Source organism: Balaenoptera physalus, assembly GCF_965194825.1.
Source record: "Balaenoptera physalus genome assembly, chromosome: 5".
Classification (NCBI taxonomy): Eukaryota; Metazoa; Chordata; class Mammalia; order Artiodactyla; family Balaenopteridae; genus Balaenoptera; species Balaenoptera physalus.
The window spans coordinates 51,200,329-51,218,136 of NC_138884.1; the positions used below are offsets into that span (position 1 = coordinate 51,200,329).

Genomic DNA, 17,808 nt, shown 5'->3' on the forward strand with positions numbered 1-17,808 from the left:
ACATCAGAAAACCTCAACATACACACACACACACAGAAAACTAATCACAATATGGAATGGCAACACACTTCCGTCTATTGATAGGTCAAACAGCCAAAAGAAAAAAACAGCAATATATAGAAGACTGAGAACACAATTAGCTAGTTTGATATGATGTACAAATACAGAAACTGCATACAACATTAGTCAGGCTTTTCAAGAATACACAAATAACAACAAATTTTAACATAACAGGCAATAAAACAAGTCTCAATACATTTCCATGAAGTGGAGTCAAATAGATCATGGTCAGACCAAAGTAAAGAAAAAAACATACTTGGTAATTTTAAAATATACTTCTAAACTCACAGATCAAAAGAAAACATGGAATGAACATTTACAAAATGTTTAAAGTGAACATTAATGAAAACAGTACAAATAAAACTTGTGGGATCCAGCAAATGATATTTTAAAAAGTAAATCTTACCAAAATGGACTTAAAACAAAAATCCTAAAAGGTCATATAACCAGTAAGATATTGAATTGGTAGTTAATTTTTCCTCAAAAGGTGGTAGGTTCAGGTGGTTTTACAAGTAAGTTCTATTAAATGTTTGAGAAATGGATTATTTCAATGTTAAATAATTCAGAGAATAGAAAAGAGAGAATACTTTGTAATTCATCCTATGTGTCACTCAGCTCTCGGTTAGACAGACTGACCAATGGAATAGAATAGAAAGTCCCAGATGTTTACTTACATGGAAATTGGCCATGTAGATAAAGTTCAGAGGTAAGCATGGATTAGTCACTAAACAGTGTGAAGAAAACTGGCTATCCACACAGTAAAAAAATAAATTTTTTCTCTCTCACACATACACAAACCAATTCCAGGTGGACTAAAGACTATATATGAGAGACTTTCTGACTTTCAGAAGAGACAATAAATTTCTTAAGACACAAAAAAGAACATGTGAGTACATTAAAGTTAAGAAGTTTTCTTTATCAAAAAACAAAGTGAAAAGCCACAAACTAGAAGATACGTGCAATAAAAATAAATGGAAATATTAGTATCCTATTATGAAGAACTCATGTAAATGAGAAAAAAAATAGAAAAAATGGAAAAAGGACATCAAGAAGCATTTCACAGGAGAAACTGGAAAGACTAATAATCATGGAAACATGTTCAGCTCAACAATCAAGAAAATGCAAATTAAAGCCACAATAAAATATCATCTTAACACCTAACAGATTGGCAAGAATCAGGTCTTACAATAGAAAGTAAATAATAAACCATAATGTAAACTCACACAACCATTTTGGTAAATAATTTCACATTACCTTATAAAACTGTTATGAAGCTGATCAAACATGTCTTACAACCAACTCTTTTAGGTTTATACTCTAAAGAAACTTGCACATGTGTACCAAGAAACTGTATACAAGTGTTCATTTTAGCACTGTAAAAGCAAAAATATGGAAAACTATACCCAACATAAATTATAAAAATGAACCTGTTGAATGAAAAGATCAAATTACTAAGACTACATACAGAATACTATTTTTTATAAAGCTCACCAACAAAAGTAAACAATATGTGGCTTTGGTGTATTTGTATAAAAACAAAAGAAAAAAAGCTAAGGAATGAATGATTGGTTCAGGACAGTACTCACCTCTGGGGAGAAGGGGAGGCTGGGGATTGGAATAGAGAAGGAACACAAGAGCAGAGTCAATACTACCAGAAATGTTCTAGTTCTTAATTAGGGAGTGAATACATAGGTGTTTTATTACTATGGTTAATAACTTCAATGTTACATATATTTTTGTATATATATCAAATATTACATACAGAAATATAGTGATCAGTGGTTACCAGAGGCAATGTAGCAGGTGGGAGAAATGGGTAAAGGGGGTCAAAAGGTACAAATTTCCAGTTATAAAATAAATAAGTCCTGGGGATGTAACATACACCATTGTGACTATAGTTAATAGAACTGTATTGCATATCTGAAAGTGCTGAGAGTAGATCTGAAAACTTCTCATCACAAGAAAAAAAATGTAACTATGTGTGATGACAGATTCTTATGATGACCATTTCACAATACATACATATATTGAATCATTGTTGCGCACCTAAAACTTATGTCAATTATCTCAATAAATGGAAATGTGACCCAAAAAGAGAAATGGTGACCATAAATACTTTCATACTGCTACGAAGAAACTATGAAAAGGAAAATCATCTTTCCTTAAATATATATCTACAGATATTTGAGAAAGCAGAGGCATAGCTGGTTAGGTGGAACAGTGGAATTTTTCAGTCACAAAGAATATTGGTCAACCAGTGATTAGTTGTGGATCTTGGACAATTTATTGTATTTGAATCTAATCTTTAACTCTCTGGTGGTCCAGTGGTCAGGACTCCACGCTTCCACTGCAGGGGACACAGGTTCAAACCCTAGTCAGGGAACTAAGATCCCGCATGCTGTGGGACTTGGGACTGTAAAGATTAAAAGGTTATTATAAAGTGACTGGTGGGACTTCCCTGGTGGCACAGTAGTTAAGAATCCGCCTGCCAGTGCAGGGGACACGGGTTTGAGCCCTGGTCCGGGAAGATCCCACATGCCGTGGAGCAACTAAGCCTGTGCGCCACAACTACTGAAGCCCGCTTGCCTAGAGCCCGTGCTCCTCAACAAGAGAAGCCACTGCAATGAGAAGCCGCCGCTCACCAGAACTAGAGAAAGCCCGCGCACAGCAACAAAGACCCAACACAGCCATCAATCAATCAATCAATCAATCAATCAATCAAGTAACTGGTGAAGACTATACATCAAACAAATTGTAGTTATTAATACTCCCCATGACTACTACCCAAATTTAAGAAACTCCTTATGGTTCAGATGGACTAAATTTAGCCACAACCAATAAGATAATGGAAAAATGACTTGTTAAAACAACAAAAACCACCAGAATTTTTGCATTAGTTTCCTTTCAAAGAAACGTCCCCCTTTTTTTTTCACACCATGTATTTTGCAACTAGAAGTCTGTACCTCATAATCTCCCTCACCTATTTCTCTCCCCTCTCCCCATCCTCCTCTCTGGCAACCTGTTTATCCTCTGTATCTATAACTCTGTTTCTGTTATGTTCATGTGTTTTGTTTTTTTTAGAATCCACTTATAACTGAAATCATACAGTATTTGACTTTCTAAAGATGATATAGACTTCTTTCACTGAAGTTACTATTGCTCAGGGTAATTTTAGAAATCTTCCATTGGAACTGTTTACTTTTGAAAAATTTTTTTCCAGTAGAGGAAAACCTAATTCTTTGAGGGTAGATTTAACCTGTGATAGTCATAAAATATTTTGAATCAAGTCTGATGAATAAAGTACATAGGGCCATTATTAAGTTAAGATTCTGGTCCAAATTAACATATAACTATGATGAGACATTCTCTTGGATGACTTACAAATGGATCTTCAGGTTGTTTTCAAAGAGAAGTTTCAGAAAAGTTTTTAGCAATGGCAAGTGGAAAAACATAATTATAGCTTCATGAGGTTACTAATTGGAAGGACAACATCTTAATGCATAAAGAATCTTATTTCTATATAGTACAAGTCTACAATTGCTGAAGAGACAATTGCTCAAATCAGTTGCCTTTAACCTTTAATTTTTGTATGGGTTAACAAAAATCTTCCTATTTTCAGTTAAACATAAAGATCTTTTCTTTGAGGAGAAAAATATTCCAGCAACTACTAAATCAATTTTGTATTTGAAGGATCAAGAATAAACAATTACATAGTTTTGAAAAGATTCTATAAAAGCAATCAAACCATGAAAAGCAAAGTTATGAACACTATATAGGAAGAAGTTCCTATTCATAATAGGTACATGCAACATATTTTGAATCAATAAATAGCAACTTTCTGATCTCAGTACTTGGTAGTATATATGATAATTTATTATTTTGATTTGCTGGAGTACTACTACACTAATACATGGTTTTAAGAAAATATTATAGAGAAGTTTTATTGCCACTTGTTTACTCCACATATAAAGGAGAAAAAGAGACAGAGTCAATGACATCCCAATATAATTTCTTTAGAAGTCTGATACGAGAAACCACAGAAAACATTCTTAACCAATAAGACATGAATTAGATTCTAAATGCATTTTCTATAAGACATGGAGAAAAAAGGAACAAAACTCTCAAGTGTACCATTTGCAAGAGTAGTTTATGCAATTTCAACAATATCTTATCTAGGCATTTAACAGCACTGTCAGTTTAAAATGCATTTAGGAATTAAGAGAATGAATAATACTCCTTAGAGTACAAAGTTTATTCAAACATTTAAAAATAAATTAGTTACACAGAATACAGTGAAATTAGTCAAAAACAGTATCAAGTAATTTGTTTTTAAAGTGGCAGTACAACACAGTAAAAGCAGTGGCTTTAATAACTATTCGGGAGAATCACACAGAAGCAACTAGAAATATTTTTTAAAGAAATATGCAAATTTTTACTTTTTCTTTTTTCCATTTATAATTTAGAATTTTAGCTCTATTTTATGTCTTTTTGGTAGGTGATATTAACATCTGAGGTTAAAGGGACAGGCCTCACAATTAAGTAGCCATCTTCTTTGAATATTTCATCCTTCTGTTCCTATGAATATAATCACCTTTCAGTTGCATGACTCCTTCAGCCTGATTCACATTTCATATCTCAAAGAATACGTTTTTAATAAAGAGACTGTGCATATTGACTCTACTATTAATCTTTTCATACCACTGTCAGGTCCTTCAAGGCTGTGCTTCTGACTACCCACACATGATGTAACAGGCAGCCACATGTTCCATTTACTTCACTTTACTTCCCTTATGAGTAGTTCATACTTTACGGGTAGCCAGGGTACCAACTTAGTAATGTTAGATGACTACTGTATAGATAAAACCAGTAATGGAAATGTAACACCTTCATGTTCCTAAATGCTATACACATGACAAAGGCAGAAATATGTTAAAGAAAAAAACATTTTAAATAATCTTAGAAAGAATAAAAGATCCCCTCCCCCACAAAAAATACATGTAACACACTAGTAACCATACCTAGACAAGCATTATAATACAAGAACTCCATTAGACATAAGAAATAGCTGAAGCCAGGTTTTGAGCCTTATTCTCCACATCCAGCCAGTTGTAGCCAGTCCACTGAGTGCTACGGAGTTAAATGCTTTTGGGATTGACTGAAATACGGTTACAATTGTACAAGAGAACACTGGTTTAGATCCAGCAATGACTTATGGACTTGCCCACAGGCTGACAGCAAAAAACTGGGAACATTTAAATCTGCTTCACGATAGACCTTTATCTGCTAGCTGAGCCCACTTACAATTTTTTCTTATTTTTTTGATCTAATATACCCAAGGCACTGGCTTTTGTAATGTGGCCTTCTGCCTTACTGTACTGACAAGCCTAGGTTGCCATTTAATAAGGACCATCACAGCTACTAGGCAATGAACTTCAGGGCTGGACAGATGGAATAGTGTTCTTCACTGCCCCAGCTTCCTTGTGAACAAGATGACTGACAGCAGTAAACTATACTAAATTCTAAGGCATGACTAAAGGAAAATTTAGGAAGGCCTAAAAGAGAGGTACCAAACTTGCACTGCAAATACAAAATATAATATTTTAATATTCTTCATAAATATTTATAAAAATATATACATATAACAAATAAGCCACTTTATAATGCTGGTAAAACCATGAAGAGCTGTTAGATCAGTAGGTGTATCAATATCCTGGGCTTTAAAGTAATGTAAAGAAATATTTTCAATTAAAGTTCAATAAATATACTGGAGAGAATTAAATATAACAGGAAAAACAGTTTCAATCTTTCCATTTTTACAATATCTTTTATTGGTAATGATGGACTTGAAGTAATCAACAGTTCAACTACAGTCTATAAAGGGTTTTTGTAAAAATGCATTTTCTGATAATAAATAAATCCAGACTCTGTACAGTTTAGAAAAACTATGATGGTGGCAAATAGCAAAATAAAAAGATAATAAATCTTGGTTTCAAAATGAAATGACTAAATCAAAGAAGAGTGTTAAACATATTTTTGGAGTCTCCTCATTAGGGAGTCATGTAATGGACACCGTCCCCTCTCAAGGCTCTCGAATGGGCACTAGAATAATGTCGACTTTAAAGCTTTCTTCTCTAATATCCCCTCAGGTTCAATTTTTGATTATGAAACAAATCCTTTCGGCATGCAATGAAAAAATAAAACTGCAGATTCATTCAGAGGGAATTAGTTCAGTTAGATCTTTTGGTGTCCTAACAATTCAAACTGAAATTAAGGGCTTCCTACAGCATTCCTATAAGCTTCTGAAAACACAACCAAAGGGCACTCAGAAAGATGAAACATTTTTCCTATTTCTGTAAATATCCAAGGAATTGAAAACTCAACACCTAGAAAAAAGCAAGGCATAAATTCATCAGCACCAAGTAGAAAAGATCTTCAAATGGAGCAGGTCTGTTGTGTGTCCTGATATCCTTGTGTTGATGAATAGGTTCCAATCTCCCCTCTAGAAAAAATCCACTGCCTAAGGTTAACACCTTTAGGCAAAAGGTAAAGCTCAGCAAATGACTTCATTTTACATTTTGATTCATCCACACTTTTTAAAAAAAGGAATTTCAAGGTTTTGGCACTCCTTTAAACACATTTATTTTGGAGGAGATATGGTTTCAGGTTAGAGTGTCTTCCTTCCCTACTTCATTATTTGTTAAAGTGGGAAGTATCAACTTTATTACTAGTAGTTTCAGCTACCATTTCAAAAGTTGCACTTAGTCGCAATACAACAGTTTACATTTAAATGAGACTCTAGCAGTAGTTAAAACTGTTCAAAGGTGGCCATTACAAAATCCTGGTAGTCTTTCTTGCCTATCAGATGTTATTAAATTGTTGGTGGCTGGAACTCAAGTCACATACAGTCAACCACATTACTGGACCCATGACCTACATCTCGAATTTGGCTAGTTAAACAGGCACACACAGCTACACCTGCTCCAGCTCTGCAGTGAGACACAGATCCAACAAGCTCCCACCTGAAAAGACAGAGGAGAAAGGATGTTATCTTAAAACAAATCATGATTTACTTTACTCAAAAGACAAAACAAAAAATCCCTATTATGGGACTGGTTTTACAGATTATTCCAGAGTGCTATCCCCAAAGTTTTCTATTAACTACATGTAGCAGCATTTTAGCACTCTGGAATAATCTGTTACTGGAAGACCCCATTAAAGTGTAAAGGAAAAAAAAATTACCTGTTCAGCACTGGATCAAATGCTTCTACTGTATTTAAGTATGCATTGCCATTATGACCACCAACTGCAAAGATTTTGCCCATCACTGTTGCGATCCCCACTCCACCCCTGGGAGTGGTAAGGGCTGCTACATAATCCCACTTGTTGCTTCGAGGATCATACCGCTCAACTGAACTCAGAGGAGAATTATCATCAAAACCACCTATATAAAGAAAGAGTTTTAAAATAGCATTATGTTTCATAGAAATTAACCATTAAATTTCAATTCAACAGCTTCTACAAACCAATCTTTTCAAAACATTTTAGAAAACCCCAACATCTATCACTACTACCAACTCCTATTATACATTTACTACAATTCAAGATAATTTAAATAGCATTTTCCTCAATATTAGGATTAAAAATCTTAAAGTGAGAAAAACTAAAGTCCCTATATTTAAGCAGATAATTTAGGAGAAAAAAAATCCACGGACATTCATAAAATTTTCCCTTAGCTTCCTAAAGGCAAGCAAGAAAGTACTGAGATTCCTTCTCTCTGTGTGTACATGTATATATTAGATTTTTAAACAGTAAGAAGGCTTGAGAAGAGAATAAACTACACTAAGTCACTTGACTCATTTAGATAAAAGTCAAAGTTTTCCAACTGTTTCCCTTAGTACTATAATCGTGATCATAATTACAGAGATGGTGGACTATGACTGAATTCTTACCAATTTTTGCCAAAACTACATCCTTCATGCTACCTATTCTAGAAGCCGACAGTCCTCTCTATAGATCACCTTAACAATGTTACTTATTATGTTCCTGATTGTTAAACATAGAGACTGCTATTTTAACAGTGCTCTTTCCTTTAAAAATATATGTGTCTCTTTTTAGGTTCCATCTCAGTCTACATGAGTAATAGGTCTCCCTGATGACTAAGCCTATTTTCCTGAGGACAGAAGTGTTGATATTATGATGGTCTATTTAGAAAGAAGGTCAGGTTAAAAAAAAAAATCAGCAAAGTCAACTTCTCTAATGGGTTTAATTTTATTAAATCAGCTGAGGTAAAATTCACTGATCAGGACTTCCCTGGTGGCGCAGTGGTTAAGAATCCGCCTGACAATGCAGGGGACACAGGTTCGAGCCCTGGTCTGGGAAGATCCCACATGCCGTGGAGCAACTAAGCCCATGAGTCACAACTACTGAGCTTGCACTCTAGAGCCCGCGAACCACAACTACTGAGCCCGTGCGCCACAACTACTGAAGCCCACGTGCCTAGAGCCCGTGCTCCACAACAAGAGAAGCCACAGCAATGAGAAGCCTGTGCACCACAACAAAGAGTAGCCCCCGCTAGACACAACTAGCGAAAGCCCACGCACAGCAACAAACCAACGCAGCCAAAAATTAATTAAAAAATAATAGTTCATAATTCAGTGACTTTTAATAAATGTAATAGTGTTACCACCACCACAACCATGATAAAAAACATTTTTTCACTATAACAAAGGCTCTACTTTTAATTATTGCTAATGCTAATGTAGAAGATTAAGTTTTTAATACAGGGTAGTTATATTTTTCATGGCCCTCTTTTTCATGGGTTCCCTATCATTTCCCTAGCCAATGCATATAAATTTTGAACAAAGAACTCAAAGCAGAGGAACGGAAAAGGGAGGATGCAATTAGCTTCCTGTACATACAGTTACCTTCAAAGTTTTCTTATTCAAATCAGTTGTACCTGTTTTAAGTAGGACTTGAATGACCAAGAGGGTTTTTATTATAAGGTTCAACCTGAGTCAGTCTTATTTTTACCATGTCTGTTCTACCTATAAAGGCCCAGAAGATTTAACAAGTAACAGCAACAATGATACTCCTGTTGAGATATAACATATGTCAATGCCTACGCTAGATAGGGAGCTGAGAGAGGTAGCAATGGTGTAGAGTAAGAACTCTGGGTTCTCACAGACCCTGCTTCAAATTCCAGCCTTGTCAACTTATTTAGGCCTGTGACTATATTATTCACTCTCTCAGTCTCTCACTACCTCAAAGAGCTGCTGTGATGATCAGGCTAGACTGAAAAGGTAAATTATGTTATTTCTCTTCTTTAATACACATAAGCACTAAAATAGTCAGTATTACTTCTATTACTTGTGGATGTTTAAGTGCTAACAATATCCCACTCTCTTATCAAGAAAACTCTAAGTTTTGTAACACCAATTTATATCAACATCAGGAAGTGTGATGCATATATGTGGAACCTAGAAAATGGTACAGATGAACCGGTTTGCAGGGCAGAAACTGAGACACAGAGGTAGAGAACAAATGTACGGACACCGTTTGAAAGCGGCGGGGGTGGGGGTGTGTGTGTGTGTGATGAATTGGGAGATTGGGATTGACATGTATACACTAATGTGTATAAAATGGATGACTAATAAGAAAAATAATTAAGAAAAAAAAAAGAAAGTGTGACATATGCTAGTGACCACCTCTCCGAACTCATCTCCTCTTGCAAAGGAAGGGATTACTAATCACAATATAGCTACCCATTTACTGATAACAAAGCACCAGACACAGTTTGAGATGCTTAACATACATTATCTCAGATTCTAAAAATAATTCTTAAAGTTAGGCATTATTATTCCTATTTCATAGCCCTTTAAAAGCCTTGTTACCGAAAATGTGTTGAGTGGACCAGAAATAGCACCGATTATCACTTGGGAGCTGTTAGAAATACAGAACCTGGGCCCTTTCCTTGCAATTTAACAGTACCTCCTTATTATTCATATGCATATTAAAGTCTGAGAAAGTACTGCCCTATGGTTCCCTCCAACTCTATTTTTTTTTTAAAGACTTGTATTTTATTATTACTTTTTTAACATCTTTATTGGAGTATAATTGCTTTACAATGGTGTTAGTTTCTGCTTTATAACAAAGTGAATCAGTTATACATATACATATATCCACATATCTCTTCCCTTTGCGTCTCCCTCCCTCCCACCCTCCCTATCCCACCCCTCTAGATGGTCACAAAGCACCAAGCTGATCTCCCTGTGCTATGCGCCTGCTTCCCACTAGCTATTTTACATTTAGTAGTGTATATATGTCCATGCCACTCTCTTTGTCCCAGCTTACCTTTCCCCCTCCCCATATCCTCAAGTCCATTCTCTAGTAGGTCTGTGTCTTTATTCCCATCTTGCCCCTAGGTTCTTCATGACCTTTTTTTTTTTTCTTAGATTCCATATATACTTGTTAGCAAACGGTATTTGTTTTCCTCTTTCTGACTTACTTCACTCTGTATGACAGACTCTAGGTCCATCCACCTCACTACAAGTAACTCCATTTCGTTTCTTTTTATGGCTGAGTAATATTCCATTGTATATATGTGCCACATCTTCTTTATCCATTCACCTGTTGATGGACACTTAGGTTGCTTCCATGTCCTGGCTATTTTAAATAGAGCTGCAATGAACATTGTGGTACATGACTCTTTTTGAATTATGGTTTTCTCAGGGTATATGCCCAGTAGTGGGATTGCTGGGTCATATGGTAGTTCTATTTTTAGTTTTTTAAGGAACCTCCATACTGTTCTCCATAGTGGCTGTATCAATTTACATTTTCACCAACAGTGCAAGAGGGCTCCCTTTTCTCCACACCCTCTCCAGCATTTATTGTTTGTAGATGTTTTGATGATGGCCATTCTGACCAATGTGAGATGATATCTCATTGTAGTTTTGATTTGCATTTCTGTAATGATTAATGATGCTGAGCATTCTTTCATGTGTTTGTTGGCAATCTGTATATCTTCTTTGGAGAAATGTCTATTTAGGTCTTCTGCCCATTTTTGGATTGGGTTGTTTGTGTTTTTGATATTGAGCTGCATGAGCTGCTTGTAAATTTTGAAGATTAATCCTCTGTCAGTTGCTTCATTTGCAAATATTTTCTCTCATTCTGAGGGTTGTCTTTTGGTCTTGTTTATGGTTTCCTTTGCTGTGCAAAAGCTTTTAAGTTTCATTAGGTCCCATTTGTTTATTTTTGTTTTTATTTCCATTTCTCTAGGAGATGGGTCAAAAAGGATCTGGCTGTGATTTATGTCATGAAGTGTTCTGCCTATGTTTTCCTCTAAGAGTTTAATAGTGTCTGGCCTTACATTTAGGTCTTTAATCCATTTTTAATTTATTTTTGTGTATGGTGTTAGGGAGTGTTCTAATTTCATTCTTTTACGTGTAGCTGTCCAGTTTTCCCAGCACCACTTATTGAAGAGGCTGTCTTTTCTCCACTGTATATTCTTGCCTCCTTTATCAAAGATAAGGTGACCATATGTGCGTGGGTTTATCTCTGGGCTTTCTATCCTGTTCCATTGACCTGTATTTCTATTTTTGTGCCAGTACCATACTGTCTTGATTACTGTAGCTTTGTAGTATAGTCTGAAGTCCAGGAGCCTGATTCCTCCAGCTCCGTTTTTCTTTCTCAAGATTGCTTTGGCTATTCCCCTCCAACTCTATTATACAGTAAGTCAAAAAGCAATATAGAGACGCTAACTGCCATCATGCATATGGAATACCTATTGGTTTGCTTAGTCAACACAATTCCCTTGAAATGAAGACAAGAAAAGTAAAGTAAAAGTACGGAGGTAGAGTTTTAAACATGCAAGATGAAGATGTAAACAAAGAAGCTTGAATATGAACCATAAGAATTCAAAAGCAAATCTTAGGACTGATTCCACTTGAGCCTAAATGCAATGTAATTTGTGTTACTGACACTATCATTATATGTCCTGTAAAAAATTAAACTAGAGAAATATCATCCACTCACCAACAACATATAAGCAACCATGGAGCTCACTAACTCCATTGCCTGCTCTTCGCTGACCCATTTCTTTAACTTCTATCCATTTATCGAGATGTGGATCATACCTCTCCACACTAGACAGAGAAGCTACTCCATCATTGCCACCTACTGCATAAACATGGTTCTAAACAAAGAAAGAAAAAAAAACACAAGACATTAGATTTTGAATTGATTTACATGCTGTCCTAATGGTAGACCAGAATGTGCAAGAGAGCAGTATTTCATGAAATAATCTGGCGTGTAATCAATTTCTGCATACTGGAAATATGAATACATCAGACCTTTCCTTATTTGGTTAGGGATGTGACGCAATGCAATCCAGTGAGCAAGCTGCCACATAACTTACCACAAGAGCCACAGAGCCAACTCCTCCACGGGGAGTATTCATTGGTGCCACTGTACTCCACTGATCAGACTCTATGTCATATCTCTCAACATCATTGAAGCAAGTGTTGTCATCTAACCCTCCAATTGCATAAACTGGGCCTCCCAAGGAGGCCAAGGCAATTCCTCGCCTGCAAAAACAATAAAAGACACTTCAGCATTCCGATTTGTTTCCAGAAAAAAGGTAGCAAAAAAATTGTGCTAATGCACCCATTTATCACATTAAACGTCAATGTTGCTTTTCCCCATTATTTTTAGATTTATCAAAGCTTCTGAATAGATGGCTACAGGGTTGCCAAATTGTGCCAGTCTATGTGAACAGTGCCCTCTGGAGTTTTATAATGCATAGCCTACACAGGTTACTTTAAACTTAAATGAAATAATAAAGGAAAACCCAACAAAATACTATAAATGGAGTCCAAAACATTCAGTTAGTAAAACACTCAGTTGCATAATTAAGAGACTGATGAACTGACAGAGATGGTTTGCTACAGAGGTCAGAAGTCAATCTCATTACTAAATTCATGTAATTGCAGAGCACATTTTGTTGCAGTGTTTCATTACATCACACAAAAGAACATCAATTTTATATTACAAGCTTTATATCACACTGCTTAACTTCTGAAGGGCATCTATTTATCTTGGAACAGAAGAGAGCCCATGTTAAAAGCTAATTCATCATAATGGTGATTGAAAAAAAATTATATCAATTTCTTAAAAAACACACTGCAGCAATCAAAAGTTGAACTATTCTAAAATTTATCTGTCACTGACTTGGTATATACTTTGGAGAAAGTGTATTGTTTAAACCTTTACTACCTTGCTTCTTCATCTGTCACCCATTTGAGAAAGCAGTAGACACAACTGATATTAATTTGTCAATATAGGTAATGCACCAAGAACAGTGACTGGCCCATATTCAGTGCTGTGTATTAGCTATTATTATTTCTGGAGAGAGCTGCTGCTCTACTGAGATTCTAACTCTCAGTTTACCAAAAGAGTATCCTAGGAAAGAATTCTTAAGGATAATGTTGTCATTCATTTTGTCTCCTTAACTTCTTTTCCCTTGAGTATAAAGCAGTGACTTACAAAATACTGTGGTTATAAAAACTTTCAGGTATGGGTGAACACGTGTGTACACTCTAGAATATACAAGTGTTATATCATGGCATAAGTGAGTGTGCCATATAATTCCCCTCTCCCTCCACCCCCTAAACCACAAGACCATAAGACAGTATTATTTCTTACTCCTCAAAACTCTCTTGATTTTTGTGACATCACATGTTTGAGTTTCCTCCTCCATTACATCTCTGGCTGGTACTTTTCCGCTTCCTTTACCAGTGCCTTCTTCTCTATTCTGTCACTGAATTATGAAGTTCCCTAAGGCCTCTTATCACCCTATACTCTCTCTGTAGGCAATTTCTTTCTTTCCATGGATTTATGATAACTCTAATATGTATTTCCAGACATATATACAGCTTCTACTTCAAATCTGTGTGTCTGGATCTTCAACCTTAACTTTAATCTGAAGTGAAACTTACTGTCTACCACCCTCTGGTTTTACTCCTATGATTATGCTACGTTACATGGCAAAATGGAGATTACCTGAATGAGCTTAATCTAACCACATAAGCCCTATAAAAGCAGAGAGGTTTCTCCAGCTGGTAGCAGAAGACAGGTCAGAAACTCAAAGAACAAGGTGGATTCTGCAAGTCGCTGCTAGTTTGAAGATTGAGGGGAGCACTTGGAAAGGACCTCAGAATGGCTTCTAGGAGCTGAGAGTTTTTACTGGCCTACAGCCAGTAAAAACAAGAAACTCAGTCCTTCAATCGCAAAGAAATGCATTCTATCAATAACCTAAATGACCTTGGAAGTAGTTTCTTCCCCAGAGCCTCCATTAGAGCCTACAGCCTACACCCTGATTTTGGTCTTGTAGACCCTAAGTGGAAAACTCAGTTAAAGCTGCTGGACTTCTGACCTATGGAACTGTGAGCCAATTAATGGATGTTGTTCTAAGCTTCTAACTTTGTCATAATTGGTTACACAGCAAGAGAAAACTAATATACCCCTTAGAAGACAAACAAAAACTTTATCCTGTACACCATCTTGCTTTTCCTAATGCAGAAAGTCACACCACTATCCATATCCAGTTGTTTAAGCCAGAAACTTAAGGATCATCTTAGCCTCTACACCTTATTGTTCTTTTTACCTCCCACATCTAATTATCATAAAATCTTGTTGATTGTACACTTCTGAACTCTCTCAAATATGTCCTCTTTCCTCTATCTCAACTTCTACCACTTCAGTCCAAGCCACCGTTATTTCTTCGACTAAAAATATTACAATACCCCTTTTGGTTTCCCAGACTGTTTTCACTCTGGTCTTCCTCAAATACATTCTCCACTTCATAGCAGAGGATCTTTGAAAAGAGAAATCTGATTCTATCACTCCCCTGCTATCAAAAAAAAAAAAAAAAATGTGTGTATTTCAAAGCACACCAGATTAAAAAATCTTGGCAAACTTGAAAGGCCTTTATTTTTTGTCTGCTATTTCAGCTGTATCTGTTGACACTATCCCCTTTGATCTGTCAGCCACACGGGACTTCTTTCATGCTCTCTGCTCTCATTCATCTCCAGATTTTCAAAGGCTCTTCATCTCTTTCCATCCACCAATCTTACACCACCCACCACTTAATCAGTCTAAATTCTTTTGTTCCTTCAGACCTTAGGTTAAATGGGACTCCACTCTCAAGCATTCTTTATTTACGTTGGTGCTAGCATTATTACCCTTGTAACTATGTCTTTATTTCTATCTTGCCTTTTAGAATGTAAGCTCTACGGAGGTAGGGACCCTGTCTTATTTATTGCTGTATCTTCAGCACTTGGTATATCTTGCAATGGGCACTTAACCAGTATTTGTTGAATAAATAAATCAACCCCTAGAGATGCTCTGTTAGGATGATGGGTTTCAATAAAACTATACCTTGAACAAACATCAGTATCCATTTTAGTGAAAAGATGAAAAAGAAAAGGGGGGAAAAAGAGAAATTCACGTATTTAACATGTGAATATTATTTTGGAATGCACACTGAAACAATGATTTGGGGGGATACAAATTATAAAAACAAATAACATGAGAAAATAATTGCAGTTCTATTATTTTTTATACAGTTGGAAAGCTATTGCAGTGCTCAGGGTATATTTTAGAAGATTAAAGAAATTCAACTGCTATTTTGTGAGACAAGTTTCACTCAATTCTCAGCTAAAAACCAGCTTAAGATGATAAAGAGGCAAGAGTATAAAGATTAAAAATGTACTTAAGGATTTTCTCCCCCATTTTAATTCATGTTAGAATTTAAACTGTTTGTAGTTACCATGTAGCATAAATCAAGCCCTACTAAAGTATTAAAATGTCATTTATAGATAAGTAGCGTATTTTAAGACTAGGTTTTTCCCACTAAGATTCTTTCTCCTTATGTGTGAAAAAAAGGCCAAAAATCTTTTCAGCCAAACTCTCTTCACATTTCCATCTAATTTTTCATACTTCTAACACACAAGAAAACTCAGTTAAAAAATACTATGTTAAATTAATGAAGAATAGAAAACTAGATGTTAATGTATCCCCATGTGCAAAATTATCTTCAGTTGAGCACCACTAGTACATAGGAACACAATTATTTTTGAAACTTTTCTGAAAATTTAAAATTATTTCAAAATAAAAAGTTAAATAAATGCTCAGGTATGACTCAAAACTATGACAATCATTATCATACTCAAAGACATGATTCTATTCTTAATTCTCAGGAAAATTCTAAAAGTTATAACGAAGCATCACATTGGATGCTTTAACAAAATATGTTTAAGAAGGTATTTAGGGCTTCCCTGGTGGCGCAGTGGTTGAGAATCTGCCTGCCAATGCAGGGGACATGGGTTTGAGCCCTGGTCTGGGAAGATCCCACATGCCGCGGAGCGACCAGGCCCATGAGCCACAATTGCTGAGCCTGCGCGTCTGGAGCCTGTGCTCCGCAACAAGAGAGGCCGCAATAGTGACAGGCCCGCGCACCGCGATGAAGAGTGGCCCCCACTTGCCGCAACTGGAGAAAGCCCTCGTGCAGAAACGAAGACCCAACACAGCCATAAATAAATAAATAAATAAATGAAATGAAATTAAAAAAAAAAAAGACGGTATTTAAAGTTTCTAAAAATATAGAGTAAAAAATTAGCCCTTTCGGTTATAGGAAGCTTTCTTTATTTTCCACCAACAAATCAAAATAAATGTCCATGCTCATCTACCTCTTTGTGTTCATTGATGCCTTCATCATCCATTTATTAGTGAGAGGATCAAACATCTCCATACTACCTAAATGTTCATTTCCATCATGTCCACCCACTGCATACACTTTACCTGTCAAGTAGAGAAGTATTTTCATTTGTTTCCAAATAAATAAATTTATATATAATCAATATATAATTAAAATAGTACAATAAATTAACTTTCAACAAGTATTCTTCTGTTCAACATTATGATCAAGTCACTTCAGTAGTCAAATGAAAATAAATGTAAGCTTCTACTTAATAAAATGCCTGAAACATGCTGTTTTACAAGTTATTTAAATGTTCAAACATTATCCCACCCTTAGGTTTCCCAACTTTTTATTACTTAGTAGATGAAATCACTAATCATCCTTGCAAAGAATGTTTAATAAAATGAAAAAATGCTCTTGTATAAAGAAAATATAAAACTCTTAATATATCAAACCTTTTCTAAATGAAACAAATAAAAATTGGAACTATTAACATACCAAAATGGTAACTGTAACTATTTAGGTGTCTGGATTACGGATGATTTTTGTTTTTTATTAAAATATGTTTTCATATTTCCCCCCAAAGCATTTATATTTTTATAATTGGAAGAAAAGTGACTTTTTATTCTCCTAACAATTTATCCATGGTTCTGCAATTAATTCATTTTTTGTAACCAGGTTAAAAAAAAAACCTCATTTCAATAATAATAATTAGATAGGTATAGAAAAAAGTTAATATATATTTATTATTTGGCTTCAATAAATATTTTTCTTTAGTTTGGTTATTTTGTAAATATAACCCAGAATAGTTTAACTCCTTTTTCCTTAATACTCATCTCCTGTTAAGCATCTATATGCAAGAGACTGTACACTGAGCATCTATGGGCATAAAGCAAGTAAACATTCACCAAATAACTTGATATACTGAAACATATTTTATAATGTAGGAATTTTCTTATAGAAAGAAATTCTCAAAGTTCAAATATTTAAAAGAC

The 17,808-nt window shown here is 35.3% G+C and overlaps 1 protein-coding gene across 12 annotated transcripts in view; it reads right to left on the reverse strand.

The window, feature by feature from the left end:
* Positions 1 to 3,126: 3,126 nt before the first annotated feature.
* KLHL8 (kelch like family member 8) overlaps positions 3,127 to 17,808 on the reverse strand; it is a 53,666-nt gene continuing 38,984 nt past the window's right edge. For all 12 annotated transcript variants that reach the window (XM_082463252.1, XM_082463241.1, XM_082463251.1 and 9 more), the window contains 5 exons: positions 16,803 to 16,914; positions 12,473 to 12,641; positions 12,091 to 12,250; positions 7,300 to 7,501; positions 3,127 to 7,079 (listed from right to left, as the gene is read on the reverse strand). In XM_082463252.1, the coding sequence (XP_082319378.1) occupies positions 6,956 to 7,079; positions 7,300 to 7,501; positions 12,091 to 12,250; positions 12,473 to 12,641; positions 16,803 to 16,914 (767 nt within the window). In that variant the 3' untranslated portion in view covers positions 3,127 to 6,955. The remainder of the gene's footprint in view (positions 7,080 to 7,299; positions 7,502 to 12,090; positions 12,251 to 12,472; positions 12,642 to 16,802; positions 16,915 to 17,808) is intronic.